Source organism: Phalacrocorax carbo, chromosome 3 (genome assembly GCF_963921805.1).
Source record: "Phalacrocorax carbo chromosome 3, bPhaCar2.1, whole genome shotgun sequence".
In the NCBI taxonomy this organism is placed as follows: Eukaryota; Metazoa; Chordata; class Aves; order Suliformes; family Phalacrocoracidae; genus Phalacrocorax; species Phalacrocorax carbo.
In genome coordinates, this window is record NC_087515.1 from 37,398,845 (window position 1) to 37,420,625 (window position 21,781).

The following is a 21,781-nucleotide window of genomic DNA, read 5'->3' on the forward strand; positions in this document are numbered from 1 at the left end:
CGCTTGGTAGTAAATGGTGAAAGCGTCTCTTAATCCTGCTCATTCAGTCTGAAGCTGGAGTGCTGCAGTCTGGGGGTGGATTTGGGCTACTCCTGCTGCCTACCTCAAGTTAGTGGTGGGGGCTAGGGCATCTGTGGCCAGGTCACCCTCCTCTCTCCTAGCTGTATCCCCAGCCTCCTCTCTGGAGGAAAGTGCACTGTGTGGTTGCTGCAATGTACCTGGGGCCTTCCCCAGGTAATCTGCTCTGCTCCTTGCACCTTGGGTGTTGCAAAGGGCCCTGCAGGTTTGGGGAGTCAGGGAGAGCAAGCTCCCCACCTGTGTGCTGCAGCAGTGCCTTCCTAAGCAACACAGCATCTTTATTAAAGAAAATAGGGGACAAATGTTTAGCAGTGTGTTACCAAGCTGTCTGTCTAGGTGAGCCTGTGGCGTAAATACATCCAGCTCCCACCTCAGGGCTGAGACTTCCAAGCTGGTTGTGCATCCCTGGGGAGCACTGGCTCCGCAGTGGAGCTGGGACAGCTGTGAGCTCCCTGCTCTGGCATGGGAGCATTTGAGGTCCTCTCTGCTTTGAAAGGCCAGAAGAGAAGCTGGCCAGCCATGTCCTCTGCCAGAAGTCTTTGGGGTAGCTGGCTGTGCCATTTTTTGCCACTAGCTTCTTCTGTTGCATCCTGGTACCTGTGGGTCTTCATTTTATTTGTTTCCTGTAAGCCAGCTGTCCCCCTCCACAGCTAGGGCAGATCCAAGGCCTCCTGATGGCCCCCCTTTTTGGGGGTAGGATGCAGTTTGGGTGTTCTGGGCTTTGCTGCCCTGGGCATGCAGATGAGTTGCAGCTTGTCTGATCTGCTGTTCCAGATGCAGAGCATTAAAGGAGCTGGCTTGCACATCTGGCTGAGCTGAGCCAGGTTAAGCTTTGCTGAAGTGCCCCTGGAAGCATGTCTGCAGAATAATGCTCCTGGGGGCTGCATGGAGAGTGGGACTGGGCTACAAGCTGCAGAAGCCCCACAGTGCTGGCCTTGCTTTCCAAACCAGGAAACCTTAAATTTGCACAAAGCCCTCTCCCAAATCCCATTCCCATGCTTTTAATTCCTTGTTTGGTTGCAAGCAGCTTTGGGATTACTCATATCCTTGCATCAGCTGTGGTGTCTCAAGAGGTTGGTAATCTAGGCTCTTTTGGTTACAAAGTGAAATGGATTGTTTCCTTTTCCCTTCCTGTCCTCTGTCCAGAGCTCTTTTAGCTGGGTGAGGAGGTGCCTGGGAGCTGGGCATTGGGCATGCCTGGGAGTGGGAGGCTCAGGGTTGAGGGGACCGTGGATCTCACATGGGGCTGGGGATGTGGAGCATTCCAGTGTGCTTCTAGCTCTGCTGGCACTGCAGCCACAGCAAATGCCTGCCAAAGCTAGCCATCGCCTGCTGAGGTCTGTGCCAGCTTTCTTTCCTCCAGGGGGCTGCCATGCTGTGGCACATGCTGCTGGCAGCCAGCTTGCCTGTTGCTTCCCCAGCATGGCTGTAGGTGAGTGAGACGGCAGGGATTGGGGGCTGTGCAGCTGCTGAAGGCATTGTGGTTGAGGCCGCATTCCCAAGCGATGTCGTTAGGCAAGGAGACAATGATTTTTGGATTGGTTCAAGATGTAGGCGACTCAGCCTGTCAGGCAGGGCAGGAGATGTGCTGCCTGGTCTCCCCAGCTTCCACAGTTGGTCTGCAGCACCCAGATTGAGTTGGGCTACTGAAGTGTCCCCAGGTGAGCACTCGTGTGGGACCAGCACCAACACATTAAGCGACTGGTGGAAAACCCAGCTCAGGGCAAGACCTGGCTTGTAATGCTGCCCCATGCCCTTGCAGCCTGAAAGATGAGTGTGAAGGTTTGGGCTTGTACCATGGCAGGGACTCACCAAGCAGCATCCATGGTGCTCTCAGGCCTCCTGGTATGATGCAGAAGATAGGCTGGGTCCTTTCACTGCCAGGCCTGGCCAGGCTGTGCCAGGGCCACAGACCCTCTCATTGGCTGCAGCCCTAAATATAGCCTTAGAGATGGCTGATCCCCTGGGGGTCAGTCCTGCCACCCCATGTGCTTTCTGGCTGTGTCTCCATGATTACAAAGCCCAGCACCCCACAGGAGTCTGCAGCCTATGAGGTTCATTGCCTGTCGCCCAGCTATCTCCACAGCACAGCACAGGAGGACAGTGTCCAGCCTTAGAGGTGAGCCCCAAGACACACAGATGGGCAGTTTGCTGCCACCTCCTTCCCCAAGAGCCCTACAATGCCTTTGTGCCCAGGATGTAGCAAACCTGGTGCTGCTCAGGTAAGAACAGGGATGTGGTATCCTCTAAAACTTCAGTCCCAATTTCCCAGTGCTAGCCCACAACTCTGCCCTGGCTTCTTCAGATCCTTATTACTCCTTAGGTGCATTTTCTTACAGCTCTGGATGATGAAGACAGCAACACTGATGTCTCTCACTTTTCTAGCTCTGGAGAACGGCCCCAAACCAAAGCCATTCCCAGGCTGTGCTGCAGTCTGTGGCCACGCTGCCAAACTGCTGCAGTAATGCTGTGGCAGTGCTCAAGGGGGTTGGCTACCATGGGGTGGGACGATTTTGCCAGAGGTGTGGAGAGCCCTTTGCTCCCTACCAAGCTCATAGGATTAACAGCTCGCTCTGCAGAGCTTCAGGCGGCAGTGACTAAGTTCATAGGGTTGCTCACAAAGTCTGTCCTGGATGCGGCTTTGCTGGTTTTGTCACCCTGAAATGCTCTGCACATGCTCAGCCCACTGTGGCCTTTGGAGGAGGCTGCAATAGCGGAGTCCTGGGGACATGCCAAGCCCAAAAAGTGAACTGAGATGCACTTAGTAGAAATTCAGGCTGGCAACGCAGGTGTTAGTGTGAGTGCTTTTCCTGGGAAGTTGCTATTTACCTCCTCAAATAAATTAATTTTGAGCAGGGGAGATACACAGCATCCTTCATGCAGAGGTTCCTACATTCAGATCTTTGTTTCAAGTGTGCTCTCAGAGCCGGGATGTGATCTGAGCGTCCTCTTCTCTCTGTCCTTGTGTGTCCTGCTGAGGCCTGTCCCCTCCCTGCAAATTATTTGCTCTGTGGTGTGTAAGAATGGTAACCTGGGGATCTGTAGGTACCAGTGCGACTTCCCTGCACAATTCACTTAATCTTCATCTATTACTTCAACAGGAAGGGTTTGCGTTTCAATTAAATATCCTTCGGGTAAAACACCACTGGGTGTTTTCAAGGGTGTTTATCTAATCTGGCTGAAGCTTTCCTGAAAAGCTTTCTGTAGCCACAGTCAAAATGGTTTTAGGCCAGAAACATGTGTTGAGGGTTTTTCTCTCAGCCAGGGGTGGCTTGTGTCACATACATATGCAGAGAGTGGGCGTTTGCCAGCACACACATTTGAGATTGCTGTTTGGTGTTGGCTTTGTGGGGCTGTGGCTGGCCCAGCTGTGTTACTAGGGGGGAGCTCTGCCCTGGCTTGGGCTTGCTAAGCTGACTTCCAACAAACGTGGTGTTGCTGGGTATTTTTTGGGCTGCCTCTCACTAAGGGAAGAGTCATTCTGCTTCTTTCAGCAGCTCCTAGCAATGTGACCCAGCCCAGATTAGCTCCTGAAACCATAGCAGAAACATGCTGTTGTGAAGGTGTTTGGTTAGACTGAGCAGGGGTCACCTTTGCTCTCCACCAGGACCTGCAAGAGCTCTCTCGTCTGTCAGCTCAGGCAGTTCTGGCAGCCTCCAGTGGCTAAGCCATGCATGACCATGGCTCTGCCACACTGTGGTGTCTTCTAGCTGGGTGAGTGGAACCAGCAGAAGCATTTTGTTCTTCATTCAATACAGGTGGTGATGTCTGTTGGCTTTATTCGGTTTTACCTAAACTCTGGCATAATGGCATCCCACACAGATAGCCCTCTGCTTGGACAGCTTTCTTGAGCCTCTGTCCCAAAAGCGCAGATGGGGTGAAGGGGGTGGAGGGGATGCATGAACCCTGCTGACTGCAGCCATTTCCTGGACCAGGGCTGTAAAAGTTTTATGGGCAAGTGTAGTGCTCCCCATCTCTGAACAATGGGCCTTGGTGCTCTGGATTTAGACTACTGTGAAAAGCTCTGTCCACCTCTGGACTTCTGATGTCTTCCACCCCAAAACATCTGGACCACATCTAGCTGCTACCAGTCTGCTTGCAGCCCAGATCTAATATATGGTTGGGACAATGGTTTCCAGCATGTGCAGCCAGTCCATCCATAGCACTTTGGATGCTATTGTCAAAATTGTGAGGGTGACAGAGCAGTGGCACAGGCTGCCCAGGGAGGCTGTGGAGTCTCCTTCCCTGGAGACATTCAAAACCCGCCTGGACATGTTCCTGTGCCCCCTGCTCTGGTTGTACCTGCTCAAGCAGGAGGGTTGGACAAGATGATCTCCAGAGGTCCCTTCCAACCCCTACCATTCTGTGATTCTGTGAAACTAAAACACAGGTTTATGTCTCTTATTGCACTTTAACTCTCATTTATCCCAGTTTGCTTTGGCACTTTTGTGCTCATGAGACATTTATCAAGGGTTCTCACTTGAGCTGAAAAGGTTGTGTCCATTTCCCTGGGATGGAAGATAAAGATATAAATAGTTTCTCCTGTTTCATCAGGGAGCAGGATCCCAGTGTTTCCCGACACCTTGTAAAATCCCTGCTTCTCATTTGGAGCTTCTGCCAAGCCTTCATCATGTCCCCTGTCCACAGAGCCATGTCCTCCTGCTTGGACATGGGGGATGCTGAAGCAGCAGGATGCATGTGATGAAGCTGCTGAAGCTCTCAGCTGACCAGCGCGCAGTGAAGTGCAGTTGTGCTGGCAGTGATGGGGCGAAAGCAGTTCTGCTGCTGTTTAGTGTTGTACTGCTAATGCTGACAGTTTAATACTAGAAGCACACCTGATTTAAAATATCATGTCTTAATACCCTAATGGCCTACACCCTCAGAGAGAGGTGCCTCATCACTAACTCCAGCACTAGCATGACTAGTAGACTGTGAAAGGTTTAAGGATGCTGAGACTCCAAGAGGAGAACTGATCCATCTCCTTTGTGAACTCTCCTAATGCACACTGCTACCTTGCATGTGTTTTGTACCATACAGGTATGTTTGATGGACATGTGCCTTGGTGCCCTGAAGCATATCTGGAAAAGGACAGTCCCAGCTCCTGTAGGTTCAAACCTGAGTGGATTTGACTGTCCTGTTCCTCTTTGCTCCTGTCTGTGTGCCCCAGCAGCCTGTTTTGGCATGAGCTCAGCTCCTGATACCATGGAGCTGTTGGGCTATTGAGCTCATAGCTGTATTTGCATGGGGTCGGGTGGTTGCTACCCTGCTGAGTGCTCTTGGTGAGACAGATCTGATGCACAGGGAACTAGATGTGCGTACCTACGTAAGAACACATGTTCCCACATGCCTTGGGGCATGTGTTCATCCTGTGGTGTTTGAGACAGCTGTCACAGACTGATGGATGGTTCCTACCTTTTGGGGAGGTGCACAGTAGCTGATGATGGAAACTTCACTGGGCATGCTGACCCTTGGAGCACAGCATGCTGATGGGGCTTAGCTCAGTATGAGACCCAGGAGATGGGGCTTTGGGCACTGTCTGCAGCTCTAGTTCAGACACAGGAGTCAGTCTGTGGCTACTCCTGGTGGCCTTAAATGCTGTGAGTGCAGTTGACAAGTGATGTCCACGCAGGAGCGGTGGGACTTAACCTGGCTGGGGACAGTCCCCTGGCAATGTTGCCTGCACACCAAGGTCAGTGGCACAATTGGGTGCTTAAGGTAGAAAGCCAGGCTACAACAAGGTCCACTGCCTACACCCTGCAGTATGTTGTTGTGCACTGCTGTTCCTGTGATCTCCCAGTTCCTTGCTGCCCCCTTCCTCATGGCTTCTTTGGGGTGGCTGAAAATCAGAATTGAACCCACAGGCCCGTCTTATGAAGGCTGTGGGTAGGAAAGGCTTCTGGGCTCTGAACTAGTGTCTCCTCTGCCGCAGTGTCTTTGGCAAAAGGTTTCTGTGGTTTTCACAATGGGAGGACTTTGTTGCTCTCTCTGTCTGGACTATGGGGAAAGGGTGTTAGCAGACACAAGCTGAGGTGCCGTTGCTCCTGGCTTCCCAGCTTGGAGCTGGGAACTGGAGCCTCATCCTGGGGAGCAGCAGTTGTGGATGAGCACCTGTGTCTATGCCTCACTGTTGCTGTGAGTGGGAGAGCTCAGGCTAGCTGTGCTGGAAATGTGTGGCTGGCACTGGGGTGCCCATGAGCGGCTGCAGGGCTGGAGCGGCTTTGCTTGGCGCTCACTCTACGTGGCAGGCTCCAAAGGCTTTCTAGCATGGAAAGGGCTCTTGAGGCTTTCTGGAATGTGGTGATCTAGGTGTTCCCTTCAAAACATCCCCTTCAGAATAGGATCCCTTACCCTTAGCTCTGGGTGACTGAGCTGTCCTGTCAAATTGTGTCCTTTTACCAGGCTTTTATACAAACACCAGGCAGGAGGATGTGGCTGAGCCTCCAAAGAGGAGCTGCCTTTCAGCTGGGCTTGGATCCCATTATGTAACTCATCCAGGCTGAAGCCGTTTTCCTTGCAGTGGTGGGAATGCACCGTTTTGACCACGTCCTTGTTCGCTTTCATGAGAGATTGCTTATAAGATGCTCGAAATCTGCCTGGTTTGGCCTCTTTCCCTGCAGAGCATGGTGCTGGGAACAGAGTCCAAAAGCAATCGATGTGTGCTGAATTGCCCTTTGTCTGCTTTCCTTTCTGTGGCCAGCTGGTAACCGGAGCAGAGCGCCTGCATGGCTGGCTGTGGCCAGGCAGCAGCCAGATTTAGGAATATGCTAGCATGGTCCCTCGGCAGCCACGTCAGGCAATGCCTAGGGAAGTGCTGTCTTCTCTGTCTCCAGGACCCTGAGCTCTTGAGGTAGGGGTTAGTGTGTTGAGGAGGATTCTTTGGCTTTTCCACCACTGCAGAGAGATGCTTCCAGCCCTCCAGAGCCATCCCATGGCTGCTATCAGACCCTGGGGTCAACCATTGCAATTCCTTGTTTCTATTCCTACTTGCAAGTGAGTTGAGTCCCCAGCACAAGCTTGGGGTGTCACTGCTGCATCCTCTCGTGCTGTGCTCCAGCAGCTGCTGTGTTTATTCCCATGGGCAGTCCTTGTTCCAGACCAGCTTTTTCTGGGTAATTTCTGAGGATGTGGAAGTGAGACAGAGACATGATCACAAGGAGACAAGCTTTGAGGAAAACCTAGAAACAGTGTGTGGGTGTTTCTGATCTGGGGCGATCCTGATGCACAGCTTGGACTTGGGATACATCCTGAAAAACAGGACAAGAGGAGCTCAAAGAAACACCAGAACTTCCCAGGAAGTTCCTTGCTCTCCAGTGTTTTAGTGACTGACTTTCCAGCTCATACACTGTGAGACACTTCCAGTTCAGGCTGGAAGTGCGGCACTCAGCAGTGGGTCACAGGAGCTCCTTCCTAACACCCCTGGCCCCAGGGAGCAGGGCAGGGGGCTTTCCTTGGCTTGTTACAGGCTCAGGCAGCCCTGTTGCAGTGATTGCTGGAGAGACAGCCTTAAAGCATCTGTGTTGGAATCTGAGCACAGATCTGTCTAACCTTCCCCATTGGGGATTTTTTTTTGGCAGATGTTCTTTGCGGTATGTTGCTTGGTGGTTTCGGCTGTCTGGAGACCCTTGAGAACAGCACATGCTTACCTACTCCCTTCTCCCCATCCCTGTGCTCTAAACGTGCCCTCCTTTTTCTGTCTTGCAGCTGTGGGGACTCAGGCAATGATCCTTTTCACGAAGGAGCCGTACTCCCAGGATGCCCTGCATGGCCGCAGTGCCATCCTCCGCTGTGAGGTGGAGGAGCCAGCCAACGTGGAGTTTGAATGGCTGCAGAATGGGCTCCCTGTTCAGGACACGGAGCAGCGCTTCAAGGAAGGCAGCAACCTCCAGTTTGCTGCTGTTGATCGGCACCGGGATGCTGGGGACTTCCAGTGTGTAGCGAGGAACTTGGTCACTGGGGAGGAGGCCCGCACAGCCAACGCATCTTTCAATATCAAGTGTGAGTATGGGGCAAGAGCAGCCAGGCACAGCGCCTCAGCCTGGTGCTGCCTGATGTGGACTGGGAAAAGCACTCTCTTGGGAGGGGATGAGACTGGAAACACCTTTGCCAGGCTGTCTGCTAATGTGTGGGGCAGGGGTGGTCAGACAGGGATCAGACAGCATGAACTGTGCAAGTAGGATTCCTCTGCAGCTACCATGTCCTTCATGCCCTCTAGGCCACTTGTATCTGATATCCCCAAGGCTGTCAGAGATGCTTTCTCCCTCTGCCTTCCCCATTTGTCTGTATGAAACAGGGATGTTACTGTACCAAGTGTGTCCTGAGCACTGCAGATCCTTTTAGAGCCCCTTTTATCCCTCAGAGAACAGCCACACAGGGCAAAGTGGGACATTTGCAGGCTGGATGTCCCTTTACTCTGTGCTGGCTTGAGGGCTTATGTGTCTCTAAGCATGCTTACGCCCTTGCTTCTTGCTCTGGTTATTATGGAGTCGTCATCCACCTAGGCTCTGTAGGTTTGGAGAGCTGGCTGTGTTGACATTCTTTGATCCCACAGGGATTGAGACAGGCAGTGTGGTGCTGAAACAGCCGGCCAGCGTAGCTGAGATCCAACCCTCCTCCACAGTGGTGCTGCGGTGTCACATCGACGGCCACCCGCGGTAAGGGTTGCCTCCTGAGGAGTGGACCCTGCCAGGGGTCCCCCTGCACATTTGCTGCGTGCTCTTCCCCTCTCTCTCTCTGTGTCTCTCTCTCTTGTGAGGATTCAGTAGAGTCTAGGGAAGGCAAAAGGCAGGATTGAGCCTGTGGCTGAGCACCGGGGGAGAAGGCAAACGGCTTCCTCAGAGCCGCGTAGCAAGGAGCACAGTAAGGACAGGCTGTGACAGTCCAGTCGCTGAGCTGCTTGGTGTGCTGCGGTCACTCTCCGTTGCTTTCCAGTCATGTCCCGTCCACTTGGCTGCATGTCTCATGGCTTCATGTCTGTGTTGGGGCCAGCAGTGGGGATGGAGAGCCAGGGAAATGGGCCATCTCTGGGCTGTCTCCTCCACACATATGCTCTCTGGGGAGCCCTGCTGGTGCCTTGCATCCAGTCACTCTCTCATCCCTGTCTTGCAGCCCCACGTGGCAGTGGTTTCGGGATGGTAGCCCCCTCCCTGATGGCCGCAGCACCTATTCTGTCAGCAACAAGGAGCGAACGCTGACCCTGCAGAGTGCCAGCCCAGATGACAATGGTCTCTATTACTGCTGTGCCCGCAGTGCTGTCGGCTTTGTCTGCAGCCAGAACAACTTCACGCTGAATATCATTGGTGAGTTGTGTCACAGCTGCTCAGGGCTCTGCTGTTTTACTGCTCTGCTAACAGCCTCCCCTCTGCTGCAGGGTGGGAGCCAGGCTGCAGGGGAAGTGTCAGGCTGGTGTGACTTTCTTTGTGCAAAGCCTCTGGCCAGAGTCAGGCCTGACACACCTGTCTGGCTTTGGATCCTACTGTGACTACAGGTGTTATTTTGCCCCTGCATCTTTCTGGAGCAGGTCTATGCTGTCGTTTCTGGAGCACCAGGGTCCTCCCTCCTTCAACTAGGTTGGGACCCTGGAGGCTGCAGCAGCTGGTGGTTTTGCTAATACCAGTGCCACATGGGTGAGATGCCCCGTTGGCCTTTGGAGAGAAGGCCCGGAGAGACAGGAGATGTTGATCTTAGAGAGGTGTTTGGAATTGGACAAGGGAATTTGCAGTCCAGTGACATGTTTGATCCATTTCCTAGGAGCCTGGGGTGCTCAGGGCCTTGCTGGAAGTAGAAGGGGCTTTTGCCAGAGCAGCTACCACGTACAGTCCTGGGCTCTGGCTGCATAAATACAGCCATGCTAGCATGTCTGCCTCCTTCAAGCCTGCAGGGTGCACCCAGGAATTTTTTGAGTTTTCCCTGGAGCACTGGTGAAGGGAAACCACAAGCCAATCTGCTCTTCTCACCCTCCTGTGGTCTCTGCCATTGCAGATGAGAGTTTTCCTCAGGCGGTGATCATCCCACAGGACCTCATCGTGACCAAGAACGAAGAGGCCATGTTTGACTGCCAGTTTGCAGCTGTGCCCCCTCCCACACAGGAGTGGCTCTTTGAAGACAGCCCCATCACCAACAGATCCAAGTAATAGGGACCCTGGTGATGTGGGCAGGGCTGGGAGGAGAGGGGGCACTGTATTCCAGAAGGAGTAGAGAGAGGCCAAACCCTGGCCATGCCTGAGGCCAAGCATTCAACATCAGGCTGGTCATTGGGATTGGTTTCTCAGCTTGGCTGGCTTGGGTTTAGCAGGGCCTCAGTACTTGTGTGTGGCCTTTATCTGCACAGGACTCAGCAAGCAGTTTCCCCTCAAATGAGTCTGTGGGGCTGTCAGTCCTAGATGCCCGTGCACGATGGTCCCCAGAGTTGGGGATGTCTCCCACCCACAGGTGTCCACGTGTGGCAATTTTGTGGAGCCAGGGGCACCCACTTAGGACAATTCCCAGAGCCAGGGATATGTGCCAGTACCAGATGCCCACAGGTGGTGATTGCCAGAGTCAGGGACACCTCCCAGCCCCTGATCACTGGGGCCATGGCTGTCTTGCACCTCCAGATACCAGTGCATGGTGATTCCCAGAGCCAGGAATGTTTCTGAGCCCCAGACACCTACACATGGGGCAATCCTCAGAGCTGAGGACATTTCCTAGCCCAGGCTGCCCATGGATGGTGATCCTGGAGCCCAGGGTGTCTCTCAGCGAGACTGTGCAAGGCAAGTAGCGCTATCTGGGTGCCAGATGCCCAGTGGCGTAGCAGCTCCCGGGTGCCACCTTGTGCCCCCTATCCCCTTTCTTGGCTGTGCCAGCTTTCAGAGCTGGCCCATTTTGGTGATGCATCTTTTGGTGGGAGGCAGCTCTTTTCCGAGAGACTTCTGTTAGCTCATTTCATCCATGAAGCCTGTGTCCCACCACCTCCTTGTTTGTGTGCTGCTCCCTCCACACTGTGACGCTTTGACTCAGCACGGTCTCCCTCTTGGTTCCGTGGGCTCATGTAGGACATCACAGGGCTGTGGCTCTGGCCGTTGTCCTGCAGAGATGCCCACTGAGTCCTGCCTCTCCCTGCATGCCCAGGACCACCGTGTTCGCCAATGGCTCCCTGCTGATCACCCAGGTGAGGGCTCGCAGCACCGGTGTCTATAAGTGCGTTGGCCATGGGCAGAGGGGGAAAACTCTTGTGCTGAAGGCAACTCTACAGCTAGCAGGTGAGGTCCTGGGGCTGGTGGCGGGGAAGGCAGTGGGTCCCGGGGTTGCAGTGTCACTCTGGAGCTATGTGACAATATAGCGATTGGTCGGTAGATGGAAAACTGCTTGGTTTATCTTTGAAATGGCTCATCCTTGCTGCCTGGATGAGGGGAGCAAACATAGTTTGTGTGCCCTCTCCCTCAGCTGGTGCCTCCCATGGGGATGATGGTGGTGGTAGGTTGGCTACACGTTCCTGCCTTGTTTGAGCCCTGCTGTCTATTGCTTTTCTCAGAGATCGAAGAAATGGCACCTTTATCCCCAAAGGTGTTGACGGCAAACCAGGGGCACCGTGTGGCCTGCACTGCCCCACGAGGCATACCCACGCCCCAGGTCTGGTGGGAGAGGAACGAGGAACGAGTTCCTGCTGCTGGCAGGGTGCACCAAGAGGGGGAGCAGCTTGTTTTCACTACTATCACCGAGGCAGACGCAGGGACCTACACGTGCCATGCTGCCAACAAGGCTGGAGAGAAGAAACAGGAGCTGAGCATCACTGTTGCTAGTAGGCAGCTTTCCGAGAAGGGATGGGAGCAGAGAAGGGGGCTGGATAGGGGCTTGGGGTGAGCTGGGGCGGGTTTGTGCATCACGTCACTGATACAGAGAAGCACATCTCTCGTGGCTGGGATGCAGGGCCCCATGGCTGGCTGTACGCTGCCTGTCCGGTCTGCACTGGTGCTGGTCAGAGGGGTGATGAGCAGCCCTGTGTAACCCCTTGCCTCTGTGCCCAGCGGTACCCAAGTGGGTGGAGATGCCCAAGGACAGCCAGCTGGAAGAGAGCAAGCCAGGATATCTGCACTGCCTCAGCAAGGCCTCCCTGAAACCCACTGTCACCTGGTACCGCAATGGCGTCTCCATCTCTGAGGTGAGGTGATGGGGCAAGACCCTGCCACTCATGGGTGCTTCTGCTGGGCACCTGCTCAGCTTCCTCTGTTGCTGCTATTTCTTGCCTTGCTCCTAGGCCCAGCATCCCTGTCACCCCCACTCTGGCCATATTCCTGCCACCATCTCCATCCTACTGGTGTATGGTTGCACAACTGGCTGTCTCTAGCCACTTGGCTGGCAGCAAGCCCTGTGCTTTTGGGACAGTAACAAGAGAAATGTCCCTCAGAAAGATGTCACTGCAGCTTGCCTCAGTTCTCCATACAGGTCTCAGCAGGGCTGTGTCTGTGTGGGTGTCGATGGTGTGGGTGTGTGGCGCGTCGGGAGTGCCACAAGCAAGGTCTGAGCACAGGGCTGGTGACAATGTCATTTCTGCCCCACTCCCTTCCCCCCCCCCCGGGCAGGACTCACGGTTTGAGATCTCTGAGAATGGGACACTGCGCATCAACAACGTGGAAGTGTATGATGGGACCATGTACAAGTGCGTGAGCAGCACGCCAGCAGGCAGCATCGAGGGATATGCACGGGTGCACGTGCTAGGTATGCTGACAAGCACTCCACATCCTACTCTTGTAGGGAGCTTTTTTGCCTGGCAGGGTACAGGCGTGATACCCCTAGCTCCAGTGCCTCCTGTGGCTGGCTAACAGCACCTCTGTCTCTTGCAGAGAAGCTGAAGTTCACCCCACCACCCCAGCCGCTGCAGTGCATGGAGTTTAATAAGGAGGTTACAGTGTCCTGCTCAGCCACAGGCCGGGAAAAACCCACCATCCAGTGGACTAAAACAGGTAAGGGGGACTTGGATGCGATATGTCTCTTTCTGACCTGGGGCCCCAGGAACTTTGTGTTGGCCCACCTCCAGCATGGGTGAAGCAGCAGTGCTGCGGCTGCCTGGAAAGCTGACATGTGGCACGGTGCTTCATGCATGACTGTTGCATCCCTTTTCTTGTGTCCTGCAGATGGGAGCAGCCTGCCATCCCACGTCAGCCACAATGCTGGCATCTTGTCCTTCCACAAGGTGAGCAGGAGTGACTCAGGGAACTACACGTGCATCGCATCTAACAGCCCTCAGGGCGAGATCCGTGCCACCGTGCAGCTTGTGGTAGCAGGTGAGGGTTCCATGGCAGGCAGGTGGGTTTCCTGCTGTGCTGGCCTTGCAGTGGGTTTGCCTGGGTGGCACCCAACTGGCATGCCCCTGCAGAGAGAGAAATGTCTGGCCTGACTCCGAGCTCTGCCCCGTGGCATTTGAGTGTCTGGTTTGTCCGTGCTTTGCATACAGCCTAAGAGGGCATGTGCCACGGTGCCAGTGCTGGCCCTGCTCCCTTGTGGGAGCTCAGCACCACTCCCAGGAGCTGACAGTGTTCGTGTCGGCCTCTCTGCCTTCAGTTTACGTCACCTTCAAGCTAGAGCCAGAGCCCACAACAGTGTACCAGGGGCACACAGCCATGTTCCAGTGCCAGGCAGAGGGGGACCCCGTGCCACACATCCAGTGGAAAGGGAAGGACAAGATTTTGGATCCCAGCAAGCTCCTGCCCAGGTACAAGCCTCCCTTCCAAACTGAAATGTAGCACAGCATGGCACTCCCCATGCATACCCAGCATGTGGGTGCCAATGGTGCAGTCTCAGCTTCCCAGCTTGGGGGACACACAGTCAGTTGTCTCCTGGCCCCTTGGGGTTACCCTTTCTGCCACAGCCTGCTGAGCTGCAACCATTCATTCTTGAGCATTGCGCAGCCTCAGATTCAAGATGATTGCACTGGGGACATTGGGCTGAGGCTGAGGTATCCTGGGGAGGTGGGGCTGCAGGTGCCCCAAGCCTGCCTCTGCCTTCTGTTGCTTGCAAAGGGCTCTATGTGGTTGGCAGGATTCAGATCATGCCCAATGGATCCCTGGTGATTTACGATGTCACCACCGAGGACTCCGGAAAATATACCTGTATCGCCGGCAACAGCTGCAACATCAAGCACCGGGAGGCCTTCCTATATGTCGTAGGTAAGGGACGTGCCCAAAGTCCGGACCTGGCCTACTGGTACTCCCAGCAGCTCTAGGCCCTGCTTCTGGCCCCACCAGTGGATGCTGTGTGTCAGGTCATGCCTGCTAGGGAGTCACAGCAGCATTCCTACTGGGATGCAGTGCTGTGGGCTGTGCCCAGCGGTCTGTGGCTGGAGGAGGAGGTGGCCACAACAGCAGAGGGCTTTTCTCATTCCTTCAGCATATTTCTCAGCAGGATTTGGGAAATAACTCCACACCCTCATGGGTTTGGTGCTCTCTGCCCCACAGACAAGCCGGCAGCAGAAGAGGATGAGGGACCTGGAAGCCACACACCCTACAAGATGATCCAGACCATTGGGCTTTCGGTGGGGGCAGCTGTTGCCTACATTATTATTGTGTTGGGTCTGATGTTCTACTGTAAGAAGCGGAGAAAAGCCAAGAGGCTGAAGAAGCACCCAGAGGGTGAAGAGCCTGAAATGGAGTGTCTGAATGGTGAGGCCAGCACCCCCGGGGTTGGGGGGGCTTCACTACCAGCCACTTACCCCTGGGCTGGAGGGGCTGAGGGGTAGGGAGTTCCCGGGGAACAGGGGACTCCTCCGTACCCTTGGAGTCTCTTGCTCTTGGTTTTGGCTATGGCTGGTGGCAGAGACCTGCAGCCAGGTGAGAAACAGGCAACTTGGTGTGAAACCTGCATCCCAGCCCCACATTGTGGCCATCTCTGCTGAGTTATATATTACTTCTGCTTTCCAGCACCTGTACATGGCATCACATACACCCTTTGCCGAGGGGAGGGGAGTATCCCTATTGCAATTTAATAAAATAGTAGAACTCTGCTGGCCTGTTCAAATCACAGTTCAGCAGCTCCATGTGCTGGAGGGAAGACTTTTCACTGAACAGCCCTGAACTCTGCTGTGAACTCATCCTGTTATCTCTGAAGCCCATACAAGCTTTGAGAGCATCTACAGCATCCTCCAACAAGGACTTCTGGAGCATAACAGGTTATCTAAAAACTGTCTCGTTGCTTTTCAAGCTTGTCACGTATGGGCTCTGCACTGGAACACACAGCTCTTCTGTATGTCTGATTGTTCCTGTGAGTGCATTTTCTGGTTGCACTATCACCTTTCTGAGATGGGAAGCCCCAGATAGGACTTGGTGCATCCAGCTTTGTGGAGCAACACAGCTGTGCTACGTCCTGTCCCCAGCTGTGCCACTGGCTTCAGTTCCCTGTCCATAGAGCTTGCTTTGGAGAGATGGCAGGCAGCTCGGGGCTGAGCCTGCCACTGTGGATGGGACATCGGGGTTGCTTTTCCCAGGCCTCATGTTGTATATCTGGCTGCACCTCCCAGCGGTCAGTGTGCCTCTGCAGCTGGCCACAGCTGGCCTGTACCTTTGCTTCTAGCTAAGTTGGTGGCTTTGGCAAACAGCTGCCAGCAGCACCCCTTCCCTGTTGGCAGCGTATTGTACTACCCTGGTTCCTACCTTCTGTGTGTCCATTGGAGGATGTTCCCTCCTGTCCTGTGGCACCTGAGCTGCTTTTTAAGAGCTGTTTCCATGAGCCCCTGCAAATAGACTAAACTGGATCCCCATTGTGCATGAGCTACATGATTCCTTCAGTGAACCCAAGAGATCTTTGGGGCATCAGTTTCATTTCCAAAAGCTGTTTTCAGCTCTTCCTCTTGACATCGTGGTTGTCCTTGCATTACTGATACCAGCGAGGACTTGGAAGTGATGGGGTGCAGTTGAGTTTGCTGCCCTTACAATTCCCTGGATCTCCCCCACCACTACCACCACTGTAAATGCAGACATCGTGTTTCTCCCCCCAAGTTCTTCAGCCATGTCCCAGTTGTGTGGGCGTTTCTGCGAGGTCCTGGTAAAACATCACCACGGTTTTTTTTCTCCTGTTTTTCCTCTTGTATTGGTAATTTGAACAGAGCAAAACCTCCAGAAGAGAAGTCTGGCTGTGGGGAAACTCCTGAGAGCAGGATGCAAGAGCATCTCTGCAGCTTTGTGCTCTCCTGCTGTCACCACCCTGAGCTCTTCCTGTGGACAAGTCACAGGCAGCTCACCTGTGCCAGCAGGCTCTGGCCAGCATCCTCTTCCTGGGAAAGGATTTGTTTTAATCTTTTTGAGGTGGTCTCAGATTTTTATTTTGGGCTATCTTTATTATATTTTTCTTTTTATTCTGCCAGAGTTTGCCTCTTCCTATCCCCTTCATTTGGAACCAGTTTAGCTGTCAGAGAGATGCATCCTCACTGTTACAAGCAGACCCAGCTGCCCAGATGCCTACATTCCTTTTTGGTACTTCCATAGCATCTCTGGAGAAGTGGTTTGTGTTTGCTGTCAGCTCCAGTGGATCCCCTTCACCATGATCTTCAAAGATTTGGCTCTTTTTCTCCTTTTGATGTGGTCCCTCTTTGCCTGGGTGACCTGAAGTATCTCAGCACCTACAAGTACTCCCTGGCTGGCCACCAGCTGACTTTTCCAGTGCCCTCAAGATCCAGACAGATTTGACCTTCCTATGGATTTGCAGTGGATCCTTCCTATGGATTTCCTGTGGATCAATGCACTCCTAACAAGTCAGTCACCTTCCAAGGTCATGTCCTTGGTGTGCCACATCCTCTGTAACAAGGATGCTTGTTCTCAGTGTCCCTCTATCTGATCGTCTTCTTTTTTTGGGTGAACACAGACCATTTGGGGAGGTTAATGGCTGTGGGAACTGAGGGGAGCACTTGATTTCTGTGTCGGCGTGTGCTAATTTCTCCAGGGCAGCATGGGTTTGTCTTTTTCTCTAGGAGATGCTCAGGTGTTACAGGCAGGTGGGCAAAGCAGGCAGCTCCTCTACACTTGGTTCCCCCCTGGACTGCTGGATGTATAAATTAAACTTCCTGTTAATTTTTGCGGTCCCTTTGTTATCAAATATCTTGTCAAAGCACTGTGAAACATGGGAGTATCTGTTCTCCAAAGTGTCTGTCGCTGCTGCCCACTGGTGCTGTCTCTCAGTGGCAGCATACTTACTCTGCAGCCTTTGGTATTTTCTTGGCACAGTTGCAGCGGTCGTCTTGTATTATCCCCTTGGCTTTAAGCTTGTAGTCTTGAGACACTATTAGTCATGAGTGCAGACAGCACAGGGTCAAACAGTCTTGCTAATAATTAGCATAGAAACAGAGAGAATGTGAGTAGCACCAAGCTCAGATTGATAGGGTAGATGGTGGTTTTTTCGCTGTGGCTTTCTGTGAATGTTACTCCAGCATGTGGGAGGACAACTATCAGTAGCCATGGCTCCTAAGTCAACATATCTCAGCCTTCACAGCTCCAAGGCTACCTGTGACAAAGCCACGGTCCCTGTCATTGTGGCCAGACCTGCTCAGGATGTGCTGGTGTGCTGGTACCTTTCTTATATGCGTGCATTGTAAGCACGCATGTACACACGCTGCTGTATGATACCCCTTAATGGAAATTATGGGCAGTGGGATTCCTGTTGGAGTTCTCTCATGTCGGGTCAAGTCTTAATTTTATGATCAAATACTTATGCATGGCCAGGTATTTCCTTAATGCTTGCACCTGGACGGACTGAAATGGAGTGTGCACAGTAATGCAGGATGATGCTGAACATGTGTCAGCCACCTTAGCTCAGTGCTGTGTCCAGCTTTACATTGAAAATTCTGCCTTCAGCTTATGGAAAGTACTGCTTTCTAGTGCCAAGTCTGATCCAAGCAGTAAATGCATTCAAAATCAAGGTTTGCTATCTGTACAGCTTTCTATACAGTCTTTCCCCTACAAGCTGCCTGTAAAATGCAGGGTTCTCTACTTTCTTAAGGCGATAATGTTTTGTCCTGTTCACTGGCTTCTGTTTGTGCCAGGGAAATTTCTAGTGGAGTTAATGAGCAGAAAACTTGCTGGGCCTGATTGCAAGGACAGTGCTTCCTAGCACTGCTTTAACCCAGGCAGTAAAGGAAACTCCAGACTGATCTGGTCTGACATGTTCAAGATTATGAAGGGCACAAGCATTGCTGGCTTGCTGGGTAGTGAGCAGGAGCAAGGGGGTCAGGCTGCAGCAGCCCATGCCAGATAGACTTGAGAGTCTCTTGGGCATCAAGAGGCTGTGGTTATAGTGAGCAGGGTCCTCTCTGCTTGCTCTCTGCCTAACACATCCAGTCTCCTGCTGCTGTTCTGCTGATGTTTGTCAATGGTAGTTTAGATGTAGCCACTCCTTTCGGGTGATTGAGTGGGTTGGGATGGACAAGGCCAGATGGGCCTGGTTGGCTCTGGGACCAAAGCCATTGCTTAGCATCTGATTACAAGGGTGGCTGCAGGGCTGCCAGAGATGGGGCCGGACATGAGCCCAGAGGGGACAACTGTGTGGAGGCCACTCTGTTGCCTGGAGCCTAGGCATCAAGCTGGGGTGCTTGGAGCCAGTTGTAGGTGGGAGCCCCAGAGGGTCTGGTCCCCAGCATGATGTTCTCTGCACAGCCTGGCAGGATGCTGAAGCCACTTCTGCTTCCCTTGCAGGTGGTGCTTTGCTGCAGAATGGGCAGATGACAGCAGAGATCCAGGAAGAAGTGGCTTTGACCAACCTGGGCAGCAGCTCTGGGGCCAGCAAGCGGCACAGTGCTGCTGACAAGATGCACTTTCCACGTTCCAACCTGCAGACAATCACAACCCTGGGTATGCTGGGCCACCCTGGCCCTGACCCCACTCCAGCAGGAAACTGCAGCTGAAACCCCAGCATGTCCTAGCCAGAAAACTGGATGTGCTGGGGTACACAGGGCTCTGCAGCTGTCGGGCTATCAAATACACATGCTATCCTAATGTCTGCTGTCTTCCCATGTGCTGCTCTATACTTCCAGGCAGGGGGGAGTTTGGTGAAGTGTTCCTGGCCAAGGCAAAAGGTGCAGAGGATGGTGAGGGTGAAACGCTGGTCCTGGTGAAGAGCCTGCAGACAAGGGATGAGCAGCTGCAGCTGGACTTCCGGCGAGAGGCAGAGATGTTTGGCAAGCTGAACCACTCCAACGTGGTGCGGCTGCTGGGGCTGTGCCGTGAGGCAGAGCCACACTACATGGTCCTGGAGTATGTGGACTTGGTAAGGGCCCTGCCAGCAATGCCTGCAGTAAGGAGGAGGACGGGTGGACAATGGGCATGGGGCCTGCAAGCATGACATGGTCCAGGTTGGCAGCACAGGGAAAGCAAGGCGTAGGGAAACCAGGCTGAACTTACCACTGTTCCCAACATGTGGAGGAGTCTCAAGGGAAATGGGGGTCTCCTGCAAGAACTGGAGGTGACTTCATCCTTTTCCACATCCTCCTGATTTGCAGTTTATGTCCAGGACTCAGCTGAGTAAGTTAAGCTGTGGGACTCCATGCTGCAGCTTGGCTGTGAATGCTAAGGGCTACTATGGGGAGCCTGGAGTTCATGGGAGAGAAATCAATCTGGGGCATGAAAAACCTCCTGGAAACATCAGGCTTCAATCAGCCAGTTGAGGCCAGAAAGTGGGATACTAGCGTGCCCTGCAGGGCAGGGACAGGAGGACCAACGGGGACTATGGCCCAGGCGATGAGGATCTGTGGGGGTCCCAGGGGCCCGCCACGTCTGGGCACTGCAGGGACTGATGCAGCTGGCAGCATGGAGAGTTGCTGCCTCTGAGTCGCTGTCTGTCTCCCAGGGGGACCTGAAGCAGTTCCTGAGGATCTCCAAGAGCAAAGATGAGTCTCTGAAGCCACAGCCCCTCACTACCAAACATAAGGTGATAGTGCAGCTTTGGAAGTACTGTGGGGCTGGGGACCCTGAGGAGGGCAGCCAGTGCTGACATCTCTCTGGGGTCAGGTGTCTCTCTGCACACAGGTGGCCCTGGGCATGGAGCATCTCTCCAATGGCAGGTTCGTGCACCGGGACTTGGCAGCCAGGAACTGCTTGGTCAGTGCCCAGCGGCTGGTCAAGATCTCATCCCTGAGCCTCAGCAAGGATGTGTACAACAGGTCAGCTGGTAGCCTGGCAGGGGAATGGGAGGGGATGGGATGGCACCAGTCTCATTGCCTGCTTGTCCTGCCTGCAGCGAGTACTACCACTTCCGCCAGGCCTGGATCCCGCTGCGCTGGATGCCACCTGAAGCTGTGCTGGAGGATGAGTTCTCCACTAAGTCAGATGTGTGGTCCTTTGGGGTGCTCATGTGGGAGGTCTTCATGCATGGGGAGATGCCCTACACCCCCTTGGCAGACGATGAGGTCCTAGCAGGTATGTGGAGTACCTTGTGCTGTCCCTGGCATTGTAGCCTACTTTCTTTTCTTGTGGTAGAGGGGGCCAGCCAGGCTGTGATGTCCCCCATCTTGACATGGTGCTTGGCTGGCTGTGGAGGCTGTTCCAGCCTGTGTGGAGAGATGCTGTCCTTCTTGTACCCTGTGGAGAGGATCACACCTCTTCCCAATGGCACTTTGGACTTTGCTTTCATGCCAGGTCTGCAGTCAGGAAAGACGAAGCTCCCGCACCCTGAGGGCTGCCCTTCCCGTCTCGCCAAGCTGATGCAGCGCTGCTGGGCCCCCAGCCCTAAGGATCGACCCTCCTTCAGCGAGCTTGCCACCGCCCTTGGAGACAGCCCAGCTGACAGCAAAGCCTGAGCATCCTGGCCCTTGCTGGGAAAGGACGCGGCGGGGTGGACGGGGGTCTGGTAGGTGCCTGGGGAGCCCCTGGCACTCTTACAGCCCCTTGCTGAGCCCAACCCCAACGCGCCAGCGAGCAGCTAGGCACCAGCAGCTGCTGGACTCAAAGCACAAGCCAGTGTACTCCACCCCCCCCACCCCTCTCCCCCACGGTTCCCAAAAGACAACCCTTGCTGCCTCTTGCTCTCCGCCTGCCCAGCCCACCACCCTTGGGCTGCTGGCATGGATGGAGCGCAGCTACCCCTCACCCAGCAAGAGCTGGGCTCCAACACCAGGCTCTCCGTCCCCGCTCACCACGTGCATATCTGCTGGCCTGGCCTGGCCTCTCTCTCCGTCCGTCTGTGCTAGGCATGCCTGCCTCCCTGATGCCTCACAGGTACAGGCCAGCCAGCAGGAACACAAAGTGCCTGGCATATGAAGGAGCTCACTACCTTTCCCAGCTACCCTGTGCCTTTTTTTGTACGACAACTCTGGGCAGCGCCCTCTCTCTCCCTCTTCCTCTTCCAGAGCGCTGACTCCTCCCTACCATAGTATTTCTGTTACTGGAATGCAGCCTAGAGTGGGTTAGTTTGTTTGCTTGAGCGGAGGGTACGACAGCCAAGAAGGGTTGGGTTTTGTGGGGTTCTTATGTGCTGCTCTCAATAAAGAAGGCTTTTTTTTTTGGTTTGTTTGGTCTTTGTAAGACGCTGCTGTCGGATAGCTGTTTCACTGTTTTCTTCCACATGGTTCCTGGGAAGAGTTGGGGGCTGATTCCTCAGGCATCTGTCTCCTGCATTTAACCCTTTTGCCCCCTTCTCAGCTGGATCTGAGATGCAGTTCCTAGTCAGTAGTGCCTGAGGGAGTACTTTGCCTCAGTGTTTATTCTCTCTCTGGGTAGTCATGGGTTGCTCTCCAAGTGGGACATGTGTCTCA

At 53.9% G+C, this 21,781-nt stretch overlaps 1 protein-coding gene across 1 annotated transcript in view; it reads left to right on the top strand.

The window, feature by feature from the left end:
- The window catches only part of PTK7 (protein tyrosine kinase 7 (inactive)), a 40,131-nt gene extending 18,578 nt beyond the window's left edge, over nt 1-21,553 (top strand). The window contains exons 2-20 of the mRNA XM_064446564.1: nt 7,780-8,073; nt 8,627-8,729; nt 9,184-9,374; nt 10,057-10,204; nt 11,185-11,315; nt 11,588-11,854; nt 12,081-12,214; nt 12,636-12,771; nt 12,897-13,016; nt 13,188-13,337; nt 13,615-13,765; nt 14,092-14,219; nt 14,508-14,711; nt 18,729-18,884; nt 19,067-19,299; nt 19,879-19,959; nt 20,040-20,191; nt 20,269-20,447; nt 20,667-21,553. Coding sequence (XP_064302634.1) covers nt 7,780-8,073; nt 8,627-8,729; nt 9,184-9,374; nt 10,057-10,204; nt 11,185-11,315; nt 11,588-11,854; nt 12,081-12,214; nt 12,636-12,771; nt 12,897-13,016; nt 13,188-13,337; nt 13,615-13,765; nt 14,092-14,219; nt 14,508-14,711; nt 18,729-18,884; nt 19,067-19,299; nt 19,879-19,959; nt 20,040-20,191; nt 20,269-20,447; nt 20,667-20,827 — 3,119 coding nt within the window. The 3' untranslated portion in view covers nt 20,828-21,553. The remainder of the gene's footprint in view (nt 1-7,779; nt 8,074-8,626; nt 8,730-9,183; nt 9,375-10,056; nt 10,205-11,184; nt 11,316-11,587; nt 11,855-12,080; nt 12,215-12,635; nt 12,772-12,896; nt 13,017-13,187; nt 13,338-13,614; nt 13,766-14,091; nt 14,220-14,507; nt 14,712-18,728; nt 18,885-19,066; nt 19,300-19,878; nt 19,960-20,039; nt 20,192-20,268; nt 20,448-20,666) is intronic.
- Nucleotides 21,554-21,781: the final 228 nt, after the last annotated feature.